This window comes from Eutrigla gurnardus (assembly GCF_963514095.1).
Source record: "Eutrigla gurnardus genome assembly, chromosome: 16".
Taxonomy (NCBI): Eukaryota; Metazoa; Chordata; class Actinopteri; order Perciformes; family Triglidae; genus Eutrigla; species Eutrigla gurnardus.
In genome coordinates this window covers 16,802,838-16,821,421 of record NC_139927.1, presented here as the reverse complement: position 1 = coordinate 16,821,421, position 18,584 = coordinate 16,802,838, and the positions used below count along the sequence as shown (strand labels likewise).

The window sequence follows — 18,584 nt, the reverse complement described above, 5'->3', positions numbered from 1 at the left end:
GCGCTGCTGCATGGGGTCAGTTCAGTCTCATTAATAATGAATGCACAGAGAAGGATTCACAAATATATTTTGTGATTTATATATAAATGACTCTTCTCACAAATACATTTCGTTTTAAATAAATGTAATATAAATTTATAAATATATGAATTAAAAATATATTTGCAATTTACATCAAAAATGTATTTGTATGTTGTTACATTTATATACAAACTGTTAAACTTGAATTTACAAGATGCTTTTCATTTGTGAACTTGTTTGCATTTATTCGTGAACTGGTCTGCATTTATTTGTGGATTTTTGAGACTCTCATGTGATTGGCTGAAAACGAGGGAGACATCTGATTGGCTACAGAGAGTTCCAGAAAAAAATGCATTTGTGAATCCAGCCACATCAGGAGACTCTCAAAAATCCACAAATAAATGCAGACCAGTTCACGAATGAATGCAAACAAGTTCACAAATGAAAAGCGTCTTGTAAATTCAAGTTTAACAGTTTGTATATAAATGTAACAACATACAAATACATTTTTGATGAAAATTGCAAATATTTTTTTAATTCATATATTTATGGATTTATATTACATTTATTTAAAACGAAATGTATTTGTGAGAAGAGTCATTTATATATAAATCACAAAATACATTTGTGAATCCTTCTCTGTGCATTCATTATTAATGAGACTGAACTGACCCCATACTGCTGCTTCAGAATTTTATGAAATATCATTAAGTCGCAATTCCAAAACTCTGCGGGGACAGTGAAGACTTATTGACGGAGCTCTGGAATATTTGGGCAGCAGTCAAAACATAAAAGACAGTTCCGCACGTGTTGATGAAGTCTTATTTTGCTGTTACTACTAATAAAATGGGGTATTGTATGTTTTTAACGGCATGGTATCACAATACTTTTCTATATATCGTGCAACACTAATCAATAACTTCAATGGTGGATGTTCTTATAAACTATAAAATCTATCTAACTTAATGTTAGCTTGTTAAAACTACCTTTCTCTCGCTGTCATCCTCCAAACTCCCCTCTCCCCTGTCTCTCCTTAGGTGCGTGTTGGCCAAATATTCTAGAGCTCCTTCGATGTGTCTTCACTGTCGTGGCAAATTAAAAACATTTCACGAAGTTCTGAAGCAGCGGCGCCAGTCATTATTCAGCAGCGGGCCCTGACATACCACCTCAGATTGCCTCTCAAAGATATTTCAAAAGTAAAGCCGTTTAAAGTGTTATATATGAGTATCATATCTGTTAATTCTGATTAATATGAAAAGGAAATGTTTATTGCCATTCAAAGTTTTTTTTTTTTAACCTTACCTATTAATTTTGTTTTATTTACCTATTAAAACAAGTTTTCTGAGATGGAGTATATAATATGCTGGTTTCTTTCTTGTGTGTTTTTTAAATGATAGTGAGCAAATGTAGTTATCATCAACATTTATCTTTCAGGTTCACTTTAGGATGTGACCGTTGATGCTGCAGCCATGCAGTCAGCGCTGGACTCTGAACATCAAAAGTAAGTATATCACTGTGGCAAAAATATTGTGGTGCTGACAACTTCCTTCTTATGGTATAATTAAGTAATTCCCAAAGACTGGGTTGGGGTCCACAGGAGGGTCGCAGGAGATTTTATTAGGGTCACCATATATTTGCAGAATTTCTTCCAGACTTTTATTAAAGATTTCTATCTGCAGTACACTTCGAGCCACATGAGGGAGCCTGAATGTTTGTATTTTTCTGATAATTCTAACCTGCTTATAACTAGGAATGCCCTGATACCACTTTTTTCAGACCAAGTTCAAGTACTTACATTTGGGTACTTGCTGATACCGAGTACCGATATGAGAGAGAAAGAGAGCCCAACATTAGCAACAGAGAGTGTGTGACACATTACAGCTGTTATGATTACAAGTACACATGAACAAGGCTAGTCTACATTCTGTTTAAAAAAACAACAACCTCAACCTAAAAGCATTTATTTGATCTAATTAAGGTTGCACGGTATACTGGTACTAATTTGGTACCGGGGTACTGAGGCATTTAAAACGGTACTATATTGCATTTGGACAGGACCGGTACTTGCAGCGCCGCCGGCAGCGCCCGCAACAGCGCTGCGAACTCGCCACGTGACGTCACCGCGTTGTAACTACAGCTGAGAGGACGAGGAGCGAGCTGCAGCTTGGGGAAATAAAAACAAAAAGCAAGCAAGCCGGAGGAAACCGCTAGCAAGTTAGCGAGCAGCGTGGACTGGAGCAACAAATGGAGCAGGAGGAAAGCTTGGAGAGAGCGCGAGCGAGAGAAGCACGGAGAGGAGAATGACTGCTGCAACCGTCACCACGCCGCAACTTGCGGACAAACCAGTGCTGCGAAGTGCGATATGGCCGTACTTTAGCTAAAAACAAATGCGCAAAGCGAGGCAGTTAACGTCGATGCACCACTGTGTAAACGGTGTTTAAAACATGCATGGCTAACGGCGGAAACACCTCCGACTTAGCCAAACACTTAAAGGACAAGCCCCCAGACCTGCACACTGAGCTCAGGGAACGACAGGTCATTTACTCAGGAAGAAAAGCCACATTCAGTGCTAAAAGCAAGCGCCACCGCCCTTCACTCTTAACAAAAGTAGCTCTGGAAGAAAAAAAAAAGAGCTGGTTTATTTATATTATTATATTTTATATTATATTATTGTATTTATATTTTAAAATTTTTAAAATTGTGTGCATTAGAGAAGCTTGTCTTTGTGGTATTTTATTTTATTTGCTGATTAATATGTTATTGTTCTAAGATTTTCTATTAAAATAAAGTCAGTAATGACATTTTTTGCGTTCACTTTTTATTTGAAAAAGTATCGAAAAGTACCGAAACACATGTTGGTACCGGTTGAGATTTATGAAATGTATATCTCCAAATATAAGATTGGTCAGGAACATACATTTATAAACTCCTCAAAAAAAGTTTGGAAACGTTATTCCGGTCGATTATTCAATACCAATTGGTATTGCATTTTATATCGTTGGAAAGCCTGATTAGTCACCTTTGACAACGAGGTACAACTTCTAAGTATCATATTCATGGAATGAGCAACACGGCTAACCGTGTGGGTAGTGGCCCAAAAAATGTGTCAAAATCCCCTGCAATATTCTTCTGTACTCTCATTTAGAGCTTCAAGTGCTGGCAGGTGTATACCAGTCACGGGTGTGTGACTGGTACCTGATTGGCACCGAATTGACAGACAGCACTTGTGTGCATGGGTCCTGCAACTTATAACAGTACTTCCCACCAGTAAGATGGCAACATGCAACACAGGGCTCTCACACACGCATTTCAACCTGTTCACACGCCACATCTAGTATTTCTCAAGCAGACAAATTACCGGGATCATTAAAAAAAAACCTCTTATTTTACGAAAATAGTTCACCGAAAGGTGTTTCTGAGAACATTTTATGCGAGAAATAAGCTATGCTTTGCTGAATCTGTCTTTATTTTAGATCGAAAACTGTCAGTTTAAAAGATTTTCGAGAGCTTGCGGGAGGTGGCGCCGTTTCTCGAAACTCGCCGCATTGCACGGCTTCTTACATAGACAATGAGTGTGAAACGTAGGGATGGGTAAAAATATTGATTCAGCAATGCATTGCGATTCTTTTCCCCGCAATTCAATATCGATTCAGCAATCTTCTGAATCGATTCAAGCCCCTGGCCAGTGGGGGCGTTGTGACCAACACCCTCGTGTGATTCGCGCTGTACGGACGGGGGCCGCACTAGACCAAACCATAACAATATGGCGACCGGAGTGAGTAGCAGCAGCAGCGTTAAGCCACCGCCTTCAAACCTGAAAGCAGACGTGTGGATTAATTTTGTATTCCCATGTAAACCTGGAACACAGGAAAGAGATAAAAGTAAGGTGTTGTGCAAACTTTGCCAGGCGGTTCTTAAATACTGTAGCAACACGACAAACCTGCAAAACCACCTGAGCCGACACCATGCAGACGTTCTGCAGCAACCCATGGCTAAATCCGCGGATTCAAAACAAACGCAACTCGACAGATCCCTTATGTGCAAACTGGCACTAGTTTGTAACCAGTAATTAAGGCACCTGGGTCTTATGTGTTATTGTTTAAGGATGTCATGTGAGCTCAGAAGAAAGAAATGCTGTACATGATTTAAGTATAAATACATTACATTTAATACAGCACTGTCATATAAATATATATATATATTTTACTTTTGTATACCATACTGGTATTATTGTGCTGATGTTATATTTTCAGTTGTTTTTAACCAAAATGCTATGAGTTATTTATTTAGTTTCCAAGCGGAAAGAAATACATAATTTAAGTTACTTGCACTTTAGTTCAGTGTTAATACAGCACTGTCATTTTTTTTATACTTTTGTATGCACCATGTACTAGTATTATTGAACTGATGTTTTATTACTCAAAATGTTGTTATTTTACATATTTTATCATGCTATGAGTTATACCACGGCTGTTCATAAGGGAATGAAAATAAATAAATTATTTGAAAAAATGATCTGGTACTCTTACTTGTGTATTTCTACTTGATACTGAATCGATATCGAAGCATTTCAATCGATATCGAATCGATATCGAATCGTGAGATTCTTAACAATACCCAGCCCTAGTGAAGCGTGGAAATAACGATGCCTGTGGACACATACCTTCAGCCAAAATCTCACGCTGAACTAAGTTAAAATCTTGAGAGCCCTGTGCATGCATATGCAAAGACTCAATTTCGAGGGGTGGCACGAGTTTCGCAAATTTGCACTACTGTTTTATACTGTTCTATTTAAAAATAAATGGCTTCCATTTGCTGTATTCATTCATGTTTTACAAAGGGTTTAACCTGAGCCAGGCCTCACCACAATGATAATCATATCACAGTCATGCAGGCGTAGTATGATCTTTTTTTTTTCTTTTCTTTTTTTAAACACTGGTATCGGTACTCGGTATCGGTCGATACCCACAGCATGAGTATAGGAATCGGTATCGGGAGGGGGAAAATGGTATTGGAACATCTCTAATTACCTTGTCTTAAACAAAGTGATATCAGTGCATCCCTACAAAATATCCATTTTTGAAATCAATAATCATTTGCAGGAGCCTCTGCAAGGTTTCCCTTATTTTTATGCAATAAATGCATAAGCTTAATAAGTCACCCTCTCCTCCATGTTTAGTTTGCTTCAAGTCATTTATAAAAATTTGAATGCAAATATACATTGACTGCCTGCTGCGCCTCTGAATGAAGCTGACCGTGGCAATAAGCCATCGTAAGTTGGATGCACTGATACCACTTTTGTACATGCATACATTTCTGTATTTCCAGATACTGAGTACTTAATAATACCGTTACAGTTCTAACATTAACTTTTCATCAGATAATCCCTTTCTGACTGTAACATATTAAAAAAACAACATGATGCTGTTGCTGAAATTTTAACATTCAACTTGTTTTCCTGATGCAAGCAGAGTTTGCAGTAGGGATGTTAATAAAACATTTACATTAACCGGTTTACCACAGTGTATTGCTGGGCAGTTTATTAGGCTCCAATGGCGGGATGTTAATGTCATGTTGCCTTCGTGGTATCAGTTGTGGTTGTATCGGAGTAGTTTTAGGAGTACGAGTGAGTACATGAGTAGCCTATCGGACCTGATACTGATATCGCCGCATCACTAATATTTGGTTATTTGGGTAGTTTAAACATTTTGGTTTGGCCTTGCTTGGCCTGGTGGGGGGTTCCATTGAAAATGCCTATAATGAATTAGTTATTAGTTACCAAATGATTCACTCTTTTAAAAAGGTTAATAATACAAGTCACTTCATTTTGCAGGTCTGGCCCATCTGCACCATGTGCCCTTTGGCCAGTAGACATCAAGTTAACTCACTTGGACTGGAACCCAGAAGCAAGTCTTATACACTTCCAAGGACAGTACCTTTCCATATGTGATCTTGACTATAACATCTTGCAAGGGGAAATACAGAATATACCGAAGACTAAAGCTGCAGTAGATATTGGAGAGTTTTGCCTCGTGGAAGATTTGGTTTCAGGCCGCTGGTACAGAGGAAGAGTTCAAAATCGAAAAAAGGACTTATTTGATATTTTCCTCATAGATCATGGCAGTGTCTTGAGTGTCGACATCTGCCACATATCGTCCTGTTCAAACGACCTGTTCATCCTGCCTCCCAAGATAGTTTGCGGCTTTCTTGCAAATGTACTGCTGATTCAAGGTTGTTTGAATTCTGTGGAGGTGTACTTCTCAAACCTGATTGGAAGAAACGTCACAGGTTACATACAAGCCCTTCTGCCCCACAAAGTGCTTTTGTTGGAAGCCCCTGACATTAACGTTGACCTTGTTAGACATGGGCTTGGGAGGCATGTTGACACTGATACATTCCTCCTCTTGGTTGGTATGCTCACAGAGGTGCCGCTCAAACAAAACATAGAGCCAGTTCCTGATTTACTCATTGAAAAGCCAAGGGGACAAGAATTGTGCTTCAGAACATCTGGTTTGCAGGGATATGAAGAAATTCGTTCTCTGTGTGGGCCTAGATTGAGTTGTGGGACACGTGCTAAAGTGCGTGTAACTTCTGCTGTTAACCCTGGGCTGTTTTACTGTCAGATGACCAGTATGGAAACAGATCTTTGGGAAATGTCAAAGAAGCTGGCTGCAGTTAATGAGTGCCGAACCAAAGAACACAATCAGAAGACTCCAGAAAACCTGGGTTTACTGTGCTCAGTCAAAGGCAAAGATGGTAAATGGCACAGAGGCTTTGTTCAGTTTCTCCCTGTCAACTCTCAACTTCGAGTTTTGTTCATTGATTACGGATTCTTTGAATCAGTCAAAGTTGAGAATGTCCACAGGTTGCCACCTGACCTATTTTCAACACCGATCATTGCATTCCCATGCTCGCTCTCCTCACTGAGTGTGCAGGATGAGGCGGTCAAAACTCAGCAGTTGAGTTTTCTCAAGGCAGGCTTGCTTGGAAAAGTGTTAGAAGTGGAGATACAAGGTTTTGACGCAGAACAGCACCTGTACATTATCTCAATAATTAGTGCTGAAGATAATCATGTGATGGAACCAGGCCCTATTCAAGAGCTTCCTGGCATGAAGTTTGAGTCAGTTTTTGAGGAAGAAGAAATCTCACTCCAGTCTGGCCATTTATTCTATGAGAAAATCATGGGCGAAGCATTGTGTAAATCGCTGGAAGAAGAGGAGGTGCACGAAGACTCTGTCTTTGTAGGCTACGTCGAGCATGTCCAAGATCCAAGCCACTTCTGGATCAGAACACAAAAACGCAATGGCGAGTTTGAAGAAATGATGACAAAAATAGCAGATACCTTCAGTCAAGTGAAGCTGGATGAGGATGTGCTGTTGAATCCTGAGCTGGGGACACTGTGCTGTGCAGTCTATGAGGAGGACATGCATTTCTACAGGGGTGTAGTGACAGACACTCTTGAGCATGGATCTGAAGTTCTTTTTATTGATTTTGGGAACATTGAGAAAGTGCCACAAATGTTGATCAAGAAGATCCCGAAGACATTAGCCAGCAAATCAGCGTTTGCCTTCTGTTGTACTCTTGTTAATGTTTTTCCATTGGATGAAGTCTGGACCACCACTGCCTCTGACTTTTTTAGACGAGCTGTGTCAAACAAAGCCCTGCTAGTCCATGTTGTCCAAATGAGAAAAAACAAATTTGTTGTTGATCTTCGTGACATGGGGAGTGAGGACAATCGAAGTATCACCGAGCTCCTGATCGCTTCCAAACAAGCTGAATACTGGAACAACTTTGCCATACAGCATGTGGTGCAAAACCTCACAGATTTGACAGAAAAAGAAAAGTGCTCAAGATATACTGCAACATTAGATATCAGTGAGAAAACAGAGCCACTAAAGGATGATGAGGACGAAGAGAAAACATGCAAAAATCAAACTGAGAAGGCCCCTGCCAGCTTCAAAGCCTTAAGCTTCAAGCCTGGGTGTAATTTTGCTGTGCGTTGCTATTGCATCAAATCTCCATCAGATTTCTGGTGCCAGTGTCTAGATAAGCTTCCAGCTTTGGAGGAACTGATGGGTAAAGTAAATCAATATTACTCAACTCACACTGTTCCCCTCCAAACAGGGGATTCATGTTGTGTCGCCAAGTCACCTCAAGATGGGAGATGGTACAGGGCCTTCATCATTGAGAAAAAGAATGGTCATGCCAATGTGATACTTGTTGACTATGGATTTACCATGCAAGTCGACGAGCATAACCTTCAGGCAATATTGCCAGAATACATCTGTTTGGAGGGACAAGCTTTCAGGTGCGGCCTTTGGTACATGATCAAACCTGCTGACCCCAAGAACAGTGGGGACTGGAGTCCAGAGATGTGTAAATTGCTGAAAGAATTAATCCTCGCCAGCACCAGTAGTCTGATGTGTAAAGTTGTCTCACAGTTGACTGTGCAAAACAAATGGCTATGGTGTGTGGAACTCTACAACACTCAAACCCAACAGAGCATAACAAATATGCTTTCAGCAAAGGGCCTGACAAGGGAAATGACAATCTCAACAAAGCAACTGTTAACAGTGAGTCCTGAGTCTTTTGTCTACTCTTCCTATGATGTAAATCCTGGAAATGAAGAACAAGTGTTCATCACTCATGTAAGCAATCAGTGGGAGATCTATTTCCACCTTGAGAGGAACACTGAAATCATTGAAAAGCTTGAAAACAAAATCTCAGAAGAGAGTGAGAAAATTAAGCAGGCCAGTACAAGTGCAGTTGTGAGGAAGCTGTTACTGGCAAAATACTTGGATGGCAAATGGTACAGGGCCATGGCACATCCTGTTCAGTCCCCTCTGCATAACCGTGTTTTTTTTGTGGATTATGGAAACACAAACATATCTGAGAAAGCCCATGTCATGTGTATCAATAGAGACTGTGCTGATTTGTTATACACACCCATGCAGGCTGTGAAATGCCACCTTGCGTCAGTGGCCAAGGAAGAGCTCTATGCGGATGTCAAAGAGTGGCTGGATGGTGCAATCCTCAACAAGCAAATGAGAGCCGTCATAGTTGGAGTGAGAGATGATGGTTCATTCGATGTTGAACTGTTTGATGGAGATGTTAACATCAATGAGAAGGTAAAGGACCTCATTCGCAGTCTTTCCCCAAAACCAAAGACTGTTCTGAGTGTCGACATGAGCAGCACAAAGACAAAACAAAAAAAAATCCACACAGGAAACACAAAGACAAAAAGTCAACAAAAAGTGCAGTCTTCAAATTTCCCCTCATTGAATGCCTCCCGATGCAATCGGGTTGGGAGAGCATCTTGCAATAAGAAAAAAAACACAAAGAGATCAAATGAGAGAGCTCAGAACAAGAGCCCAAAGGAAAAACGGCAAAGAGAGTGCCGTGATACAAACATAAAGTCAGAACAACCAGGACATACAGAGGAAACTGAGACCCTTCAGCTCTCGTGTTTGCCGGACTTGAAAGTGAGCGCAGGTTTAAGGGCGGAGTGTTTCGTCTCGCACATCAACTCTGTCAGTAGTTTTTTCCTTCAGCTGTCGGAGGATGAACCTGCCATCTTGAAAATGGGAGAAGATCTCAACTCCAATATCTTGAGAGATTCTTTGAAGAGTACTCAATCTTTGAAAGTTAACGACCTTGTTCTTGCAGAGTATGAGGAAGACGGAGCTCTGTATCGCTCTGCTGTGAAGGACTGTGATGGAAGTTCCCATTTCAAAGTTGAGTTTGTGGACTATGGAAACTCTGCAGTCTTGGGGAAGGCGAATATTTACTCCATACCAAAGGAGTTTCTTTCTCAACCAAGATTCAGCATGTCATGCTCCCTGTTGGACACAAGCACGTACGAAGATGATGCTTCTTTCACTGATGCTGTAATGGAGAAGCCTTTAATGGTTTATTTTGTCTGTCATCGTGAAGATCGTTGGGAAGTCAAGATTGAGATTCTTGATGGAGCTGTTGGTCTTCCAGCAGCAGTCGAATTGGCTGTTGAAAGTAGCATTGAAAGTGAAAAGGAAGAAGGGTTTCATGCAGATTCATCTGAAATAGAAGAGAAGGTACAATCCTGTGAGCAGAAATACCTGAGAAAAGAAGCGAGTGCTAAATTAACAACAAAATCTGAAAGAATTGTTTTTGATGTTCAAAACTTCATGTTGAAACCAACGCCTGCCACACCATCGCCTAAACTAGAAGATCATGGGAGAACACCCACCAGAAATTCTCAGGAGAATCAAAGGAAAGGCTCAAAATCATCTGTCACAGTGCAACGTGATTGTACAGATGCAGTCACACTTCTGAGAATGCAACCTCAAGGATCAGAGACTGGTACAGTTCTTTCAGTCCTGAGCAACAGCAATTTTTACGCAAGACTAAATAAGACGGATGAACTGCTTCCTGCATTGGAAAGTCTTATTGCTGATAAGATATACAAGTGCAAGGTCGTGGCTGAGGAGGATCTCATACAAGGCCTTGAGTGCTTAGTTCAGGTAGACAGGGACAAGCAGTGGCACAGGGCTATAGTACAAGTTGCAGGCAGGGAAAAATGCCAGGTCCTCCTTGTGGATCATGGAATAACTGAAAAAATTCCCAGTGGCTTGATCCGACGACAGTGTAGCAAGCTCAAAAAATGGCCGCACCTTGCAGTTTTGTGCAAGGTGAACTGCCTCTGGTTCAGCGAGGGAGAAGGTACTCACAAATTGTGGTATGATATTCTCAAAGCAATAATTGGCAAAGAAGTCCAGTTGACATTTGTATGTTATTCAGAAGCTGATAAACTGTGGAAGGCTGAAGTAGTCATGAATGGACTATCCCTCGGCCGTCAAATCACAACCAACAAGCAGCAGAATGAAGAGATGGTCGCGTTGCCCATCGAAACCCAGGATGAGAAAGCGGAAAGAGAATTCAACTTAAACACAAGCCCTCCTCAGAAACTTATCTGTGCTCCTGTTGATATGGACAAAGCATATTCTGGCATTGCTGCTGCAGTGACCACTCCCTTTGAGTTTTGCATTGTTCTTGAGGACTTGCTTCTTGTTATGAACAAAGTGTCCATAATGTTGGACGACCTCCCTGGGCAGATGTGTCCTCTTCCAGAAGCCCAACTAATCCCTGGCACATGCTGCCTGTTGCAATCAGACACTAAGAATAAGTGGTGCCGGGCCGAAATCGTACACATTGACGCCACAGCAGTCATAAATCTGGTGGATTACGGCCATTACGAATCCATCTCGTACGAAGAATGCGCCAGGCTGAAGAGGATTCCTGAGGAGTTAACGAACCTCCCAAAGGTGACATACCCCTGCATTCTGAGAGGTGTGAAACCAGTTGGAGTGGATGGACAGTGGAGCGATGATGCAGCAGTCTTCTTCCAGCAGTGTTTGTACCAGAAGAACCTCAAGATCTTCTTCAGGGAGTTTGTGTCAAACACACACTGGAAGGTTGACATTCTGACACATGGCGTCCATGTTGCAAAGGAGCTGGTGGACGCTGGTCACGCCAGTTATATAGACATCATGCTCGGATTGAGGTAGGTACTAAGCACTTTGTATTTGTCTTTAACACACTATTATTGAAATTTTAGTCATGATTTAAGTTCTTTTTTTTTTTTAAATGTTTACAATTTTAATTTCATGCAAATCAATCAAAAGTGAAAATTAAGACAAATTGTATACATTTTTATACATTGCTTTGGCTATAAATATCAATTTTGGATGAAAAATTTGTATGGAATAGAACAAATTGCTTAAAATTCATGGGAAAAATCTGTAGTTTTCTACCATGTTACCCTCCATATTGATACTGTCAACTGTACATTTCAACAATCACTTCTTACATCAGGAATTTATTTTTTTTGCTTTGGAAATCAGTTTAAAAAGTCTATTTTCACACTAAATACATACAACTTGACCTTATTTCGGATGCCTTCAGGTTCCAGCAACCGAGCCCCTGTAAAGCAGCTCCGTGTAGCCCTGACAGTGGGGAAGAGTGTGGGCAGAAAGATGACGGCTCCAACAGGAAGTCTGGTCTCTTGGAGTTTACTGATGGAGTAGAGGGGAAGATGCCACTTGGTGTTGTTTCTGGATTTCGTCAATGTAAGGGAATATTTTAATATTTTACATTTTGATTGGCATCAATTGAATGTGTGTCATGTGTACTTTTAAGAACCGGTTGTTTGATCCGGTCTGCAGTTCGCCGCGGGCAGGCCGACATTGTACATTTAATGTAAAGAGTACAGCCAAAGCCAGGCTGGGAACTCTGCTTTTACTGTCAGAGCATCGTCGTTCAGAATCGTTAAAAAAGCACCAGAAACACTACCGGGACAGGTGCGTGGTGAGCCTAGCAGCCCCCCTCCCCTCACCGCAGCGTCTCGGCGTCAGGCAGCCACAAACCATAACAGTGAGGAGTCAGAAATTATAGTAACATTTAACAGTGCCTATAATATCACCAAAGACAGGCATTTTAAGTGTTTTTTTTTTTTTTTTTTTTTTTTGTTTTTTTTTAACTATTTGTTATTTTGATTTCTTGTTTGTGTTGAGATTTAAATAAAGAAAAAAACATTTATCTTTAGCTTTTTTTTTTTTCCTTTCTTTTTTTCCTCATCTTTATAACTGTTTATTGTCATTGACCGAATGTGTTAAGAAATGAACAGTGTATATGGGACCTATATACAATGTTGATATTTGTATCTGATTACTCGATTAATCAATGGAATAATTGGTAGATTACTCGATTACAAAAAGATTTGATGGCTGCAGCCCTAGACAAAAGACAGTGACCAAATTAATTGCAAACTAGTTTAATTGATTATTTGGTGGCATTACTGCTGGCCAATGCGATGGCACTGAGTGAAGAGAAGTGAAGCGCATAACGTGTGGGAGCATTTCACTAGGGATGTGACAATAAAAACACAATAAATTGATCATTAATAGATAAAAATAGAGCCAGATTTAAAAAATACAGTAGAAAAAAAAAGTTCAGTTATAGGCTATTGTAACTGTGTGTTGTTTTCTTCTATTACAGGTTTTCTGATGTGAATCCAGCCTGATTGGATCTTGTGCCTAACATTGAACAGCAATTTTATCGTGATTCCCAATCACTAAGTGATATTAATCCTAGTGAGATGCTACTTGTTTGGGTGATTTGACCTCAGCACTTTCAGAGACAATTACCTTACAATGTCGTTATGTGAACTTTTTTATGGTAAAAACACATTTGTTTTATTTCAGTTCAGTTTTTTGGTATCTTTATGGTGTTTAAAGAGTTTTTGTTTGATTTGGCACGGTGAACTAAATATGATGTAGCCAAGCAGACATTTTGCCTAGTAGATTTGAAAGTACATATTTTATAGGACATTTGTAAATAGTTGTACTTTGTTGATTTTCAGTTGTTGTGACCTTTGGCATGACTTTTTCCCACATTAAAAAAAACATTTAGTTGAGTTGAATGGAAAAACATTTTCCAGGTGCAACATTAAATCTTTTATTGATACTTTTGCTCCAACATACTTTTTTCTCTTAACTAGTATTAGGATAGAGGTCATTTAGGGGTGTGGGAAAACTGAGAAGTCCTGAAATTAGCCCTATAGATATTCCAGTTCATGGTCCACTATTAGATAGTGCTGTTAAACCTTGGTGGTTTGTTTGTTTGTTTTTCATCCATCAAACGAGAACGAGTTGCGCACAGAAACCTTGCACACTTTGTCTGATGGATTTTTTTTAATACATATTCGGTGCAAAGATTCACGAGTCATCCAGCAGTGAGGGGAATTTTGCACAACAGTTAAATCATGGAGGTTGGTGGTCTTCTTTCCACCTGAACCCGATTGGGATAGTTGCACAGCTCTCTCCTCTGAGTGGTCAAACAACTCTAAACCCTTTTTGGCTGATGCAAAAAATATCAGATTTCCATGTGTTGGCCATCATTGGAAAGCTTAGAAACTACACTTTCAGAATCTGTTAATAACTCAAAATGCCCCGAGGTCGACTTGTTACTGGTTTTGTCGTGGCTGGTCACATATCTTCCTAACCATTCAGCCAGTGTTAAACGCTGTCTATTTATTAGTTTTAGTGAATGGAAACAAACATTACAGTATATGGGGGTACAGTATAGTAATTTAAATTGTTTTTGAATTATATGCCTACATTAGCAAGTATATTAAGCATACACAAGCATGCAGAAAAGTAGTTGGACTAAACTATGGTATGTAACAAGGTAGATGGCTATACTAAAGAGGAATGTTTACAATTTTTGCTACCTAATCACCCATTGCACGGTTTGAAATTTAACCAGAAACCCTGGAAAGGTTAGAGAGCCTCCCCTCAACCCTGATCCACAGCTGGCACTACAATGTGGATACAAATTTTAATGTATTAACTGGATGGTTTAATAGTCTAAGACTAAACAGAGAGCAAGAAACAATGTCTCTGTACCTCTGTTCTTCATGATGTGTTCCTACAAGATCAATATCAGAAGTGGGATTCAAACCCACACCTCTTAATGCAGTGCGACAAAACGCTCGGCCATCCGAACTGATAAAAGTCACCACACAACTATAGTAAGTTAAAGTAACTGTAAAACTGAGGGGCGTTGGTTTGTTATGAAGTGAGTAAAGGAGACGCTGGCCCACTCTCAATGTCAACATAGATGGACTCACAGACTACGATGCACTTTCCCGTTAAGTCCCTAAGGTTTCAGAGTTTAACGCCTTAAGTGAGCTAAGGTACGTAAAAGGTAAAAGTCATAGTATAGTATAGTATGTTGAAGAAAATTACAGTATAGTATGTTGAAAAAGTCAGTATAGTATGTCAAATAATAGTATAGTATGTTGAAGAAAGTCACAAAAAGTCATAGTATAGTATGTCGAAAAAAGACAGAACTATAGTACCAGTATGTCAAAAAAAGTCATAGTATAGTATGTCGAAAAAAGTCACAAAAGAAAGTCATACTATAGTATGGGACAGACAACCATTCACATCTACGGGTAATTTAGAGTCATCAATGAACCTATCCCCATCCTGCATGTCTTTGGGAGGAAGCTGGAGAACCTGGAGAGAACCCACGCTCACACGGGGAAAACATGCAAACTCCACACAGAAGGAGCCCAAACCAGGAATCGGACCGGCAACCCTGTCGCCGTGAGGCTACAGTGCTACCCACTACACCACTGTGCAGGCAGTCATAACATAGTATGTCGGACAAGTCACGAAAGAAAGTCATGGTATAGTATGTTGTAAAGAGTCAAACTATAGTATGTTGAAAAAAGTTACGAAAGAAAGTCATACTATAGTATGTAAAAAAAAAAAAAAAAAAAAAGTCCTAGTATAGTATGTCGAAGGAAGTCGCAGTGTAGTATGTCGTAAAAAGTCAAACTATAGTATGTCAAAAAAAAAAGTCCTAGTATAGTATGTCGAAGGAAGTCACAGTGTAGTATGTCGTAAAAAGTCAAACTATAGTATGTCAAAAAAAAAAGTCCTAGTATAGTATGTCGAAGGAAGTCACAGTGTAGTATGTCGTAAAAAGTCAAACTATAGTATGTCAAAAAAAAAAGTCCTAGTATAGTATGTCGAAGGAAGTCACAGTGTAGTATGTTGTAAAAAGTCAAACTATAGTATGTAAAAAAAAAAAAAAAAAAAAAGTCCTAGTATAGTATGTCGAAGGAAGTCGCAGTGTAGTATGTCGTAAAAAGTCAAACTATAGTATGTCAAAAAAAAAAGTCCTAGTATAGTATGTCGAAGGAAGTCACAGTGTAGTATGTCGTAAAAAGTCAAACTATAGTATGTCAAAAAAAAAAGTCCTAGTATAGTATGTCGAAGGAAGTCACAGTGTAGTATGTTGTAAAAAGTCAAACTATAGTATGTAAAAAAAAAAAAAAAAAAGTCAGTGGGTCATGTTATTCAGAGTCGAGGTGAAGTCTGAACAGGTGAGTCTTGAGCCTTTTTCGGAAGATGGCAAATGACTCTGCTGTCCTGACATTGGTCAGGAGTTCGTTCCACCACTGAGGACCAGAACAGAGAAGAGTCTGGACTTTGCTGAGCGACATTTGTTTGATTTCAGCGATGGTGGTACCAGCCGGCCAGTAGAGGAGTGAAGTGCTCGCTTCGGGGCGTGTGGTACAAGTTTGTATGCTAGATCTTTTTTTTTGAGAGAGAGAAAAGTATAATTTGGTTTTGAAAAGCTATAATAAATTGCAGTCATTTATTTTTGGAAACTGGAGATTTCATGTGTTATTTAGTGGGAGCTCACCGTAGTGGTGGCATCTTTTTTAGAATGGCAAAAGGGATGGCGGTGGGTCACTACAAAGTATTATAAAATCGAAACACATGTACCAGTAACAACTAACATGTTAAATGAATCAGTTGTCACAAAACACCCTATTTGACAATAACAAAAGACCACACGTTCAGCCTGCACTGTTGAAAAAATCTGTATTTATTAATGATTTACAAAAGGCTAAACATGAGACCATTTAAATGATTCAGTTCATTTTTGAAACGCAAAAAGGACGAGGGAGTTGTGGAGGGGGGAGACAGTGTAGTGTTTTTACAAGTCGGTTATTATAACAGCATCTCATCGTGTAGAAGTGTAGCGTTTTAGTGGAGGCTCCTGGAGAGAAAAATGTCATTAATCCACACACATGACGGAGTCAAACTGCAAACCAATACATTTGAACCGAAGAATTGATCTTTTTGTTTGAAAACAGGCAGAGTTGATAAAAGTAGGATCCAGATGTATATGTATATATATATATATATATACATATATATGTGTGTGTATATATATATATATATATATATATATATATATAAATACACACACATACATATATATGTTGTGTATGTATATACGTCCCCGAACTACTACCTATAAAAACAAAAATAAATTCCTTTTCTGTCCCTAATGCAGAAAAACATAGATTACCACAGTATGAGAGGTCCCAAATGTAATCCACTTCTTAATACGTTTGCAGATCCATAGTTAATATCAAAAACAAGTTTTTGTGCAAGTATTTTTTTTCTTCCCCCCACAAGGTTTGAAATAAATATCTGTAAAGCAAACAAGGACTTAAGAGAGTATTTCATTTTTTTAAATTTTTTTTTTTATTGTGAAAACCAACAATCACATTGTGAGTGAAAGTGAAATCCTTTTTTTCTGGCTTGAATTTCAGGTACAATCAATCAAATTAATCTCACACAACTCTGCAAAAAAAAAAAGAAGACTAATAGATTTAAAATAAAATAAAATTAGAGTTACCTCAGATTGGGGTGGAACAATTAAAAAAGGGAACTCCACTGACCGTGAGGAGCAGCAAGGAGACAGTCCAGTTTTAGCAGTACTTCCTGTTGGGATTTTTTTCTGTTACCAAAAATGCTGTTAAATCACATTAATTTTGCAGTTTTAGTAGCCTGGCAGGTTTCTACAGTAGTAAAAGAGTGAGACAGTCGTGGACCCAAATATTTACAGTAATGTTGTGCACTTAAAGATCCTTCTCAGGGTTGTATGATCTTTCAGAGTTTATCTAAAACATAAAAAAAAAAAAAAATCCTAGCTTTCTTGCTACAGAATGAATCAACAGTGTTTCCAATCGCTAAGAATTTGACTTTTAAAAAAACAATAAAAACAAAGATTGGTCTGGAGCTCAAACAGGCATTTCTGTTGGCAATTCAAAGTGTGGAAAACAACACGATGCGGAAAAAGAGCATTAAAATAACGGCATAAAATTGTTCATATTTCAGTGAGTTATTTGAAGAAAAAAAATGTAAATGAGAATAATCCTTTCTCCATCCCACACCCCGAGAACCTTTTATAAACAAAAATATATCACCCTTTGTCGTGTGATTCTCAAATTCTCACTACATACAATTACAACTTTTTTACAGTGCTTTATCATTATATATCTTTGACAGACCTTAAACGAGGAGGGGAAGAAGAAGTTTTAAGCCATAACTGTTTCTCCTATTGCAACGATAATAGCTACGTCAAAAAAAACGGTCCAGTTATTGAATGATTAAAATGAAAATTAAAAGAGAGGGGGCGGGTAAACAACACGAAGGAGGAGGAGACAGTCAGTGTTGGGGGGCGGGTGGTGGTTTTGTCCCAGGAGCACCTTAATGTTACCGTGGAGACGACGTTGTTAAGGTGGCACCGGGAGGTGGAAGGCTCGGGTGGACTACTTGGTGTTGAGCTCGTTCTCCAGCTCCATGAGTTTACGTGAAGCCTTGACCTTGTTGGAAACCTCCTTCCCCTGAGAGAAGAGACGCTGGCGCTCCTTGAAGGTCAGACTCTCGGGGGGGGCGCCGCCGGGGTTCGAGTTCTCCTGCTCCTGACTGCAACGCACACAAACAGTCCGGGTGGTACCCGGTGGTGGGAATGGAACTCAGCCCATTTACTCGAGTCTCGTACTTAAGTTTACATTTGAGGTACTTTTTTCAACCTTTATTTCTTTGATTGATGATTTGATGATTTGATTTGAATCATTTTAAGGTTTGGACAAAAACTGAAATTTGTGAGGACTATTTTCTGAATTTTTACAAACTAAATCGATCAATTAATGG

The 18,584-nt window shown here is 39.3% G+C and overlaps 2 protein-coding genes across 2 annotated transcripts in view; one reads left to right on the top strand and one right to left on the bottom strand.

The window, feature by feature from the left end:
* Positions 1 to 1,490: 1,490 nt before the first annotated feature.
* Positions 1,491 to 13,149, top strand: tdrd15 (tudor domain containing 15; the record flags this gene model as incomplete). Its single annotated transcript, XM_084030443.1, has 4 exons — positions 1,491 to 1,522; positions 5,855 to 11,560; positions 11,962 to 12,125; positions 13,054 to 13,149. The coding sequence occupies 4 exons, from the start codon at positions 1,491 to 1,493 to the stop codon at positions 13,065 to 13,067; spliced, it is 5,916 nt and encodes a 1,971-aa protein (XP_083886569.1). The 3' UTR covers positions 13,068 to 13,149.
* A 3,961-nt stretch (positions 13,150 to 17,110) lies between these two features.
* The window catches only part of LOC311026928 (afadin-like), a 93,571-nt gene continuing 92,097 nt past the window's right edge, over positions 17,111 to 18,584 (bottom strand). The window contains 1 exon segment of the mRNA XM_084030649.1: positions 17,111 to 18,356. Within this exon segment, the coding sequence (XP_083886775.1) occupies positions 18,200 to 18,356 (157 nt within the window). The 3' untranslated portion in view covers positions 17,111 to 18,199.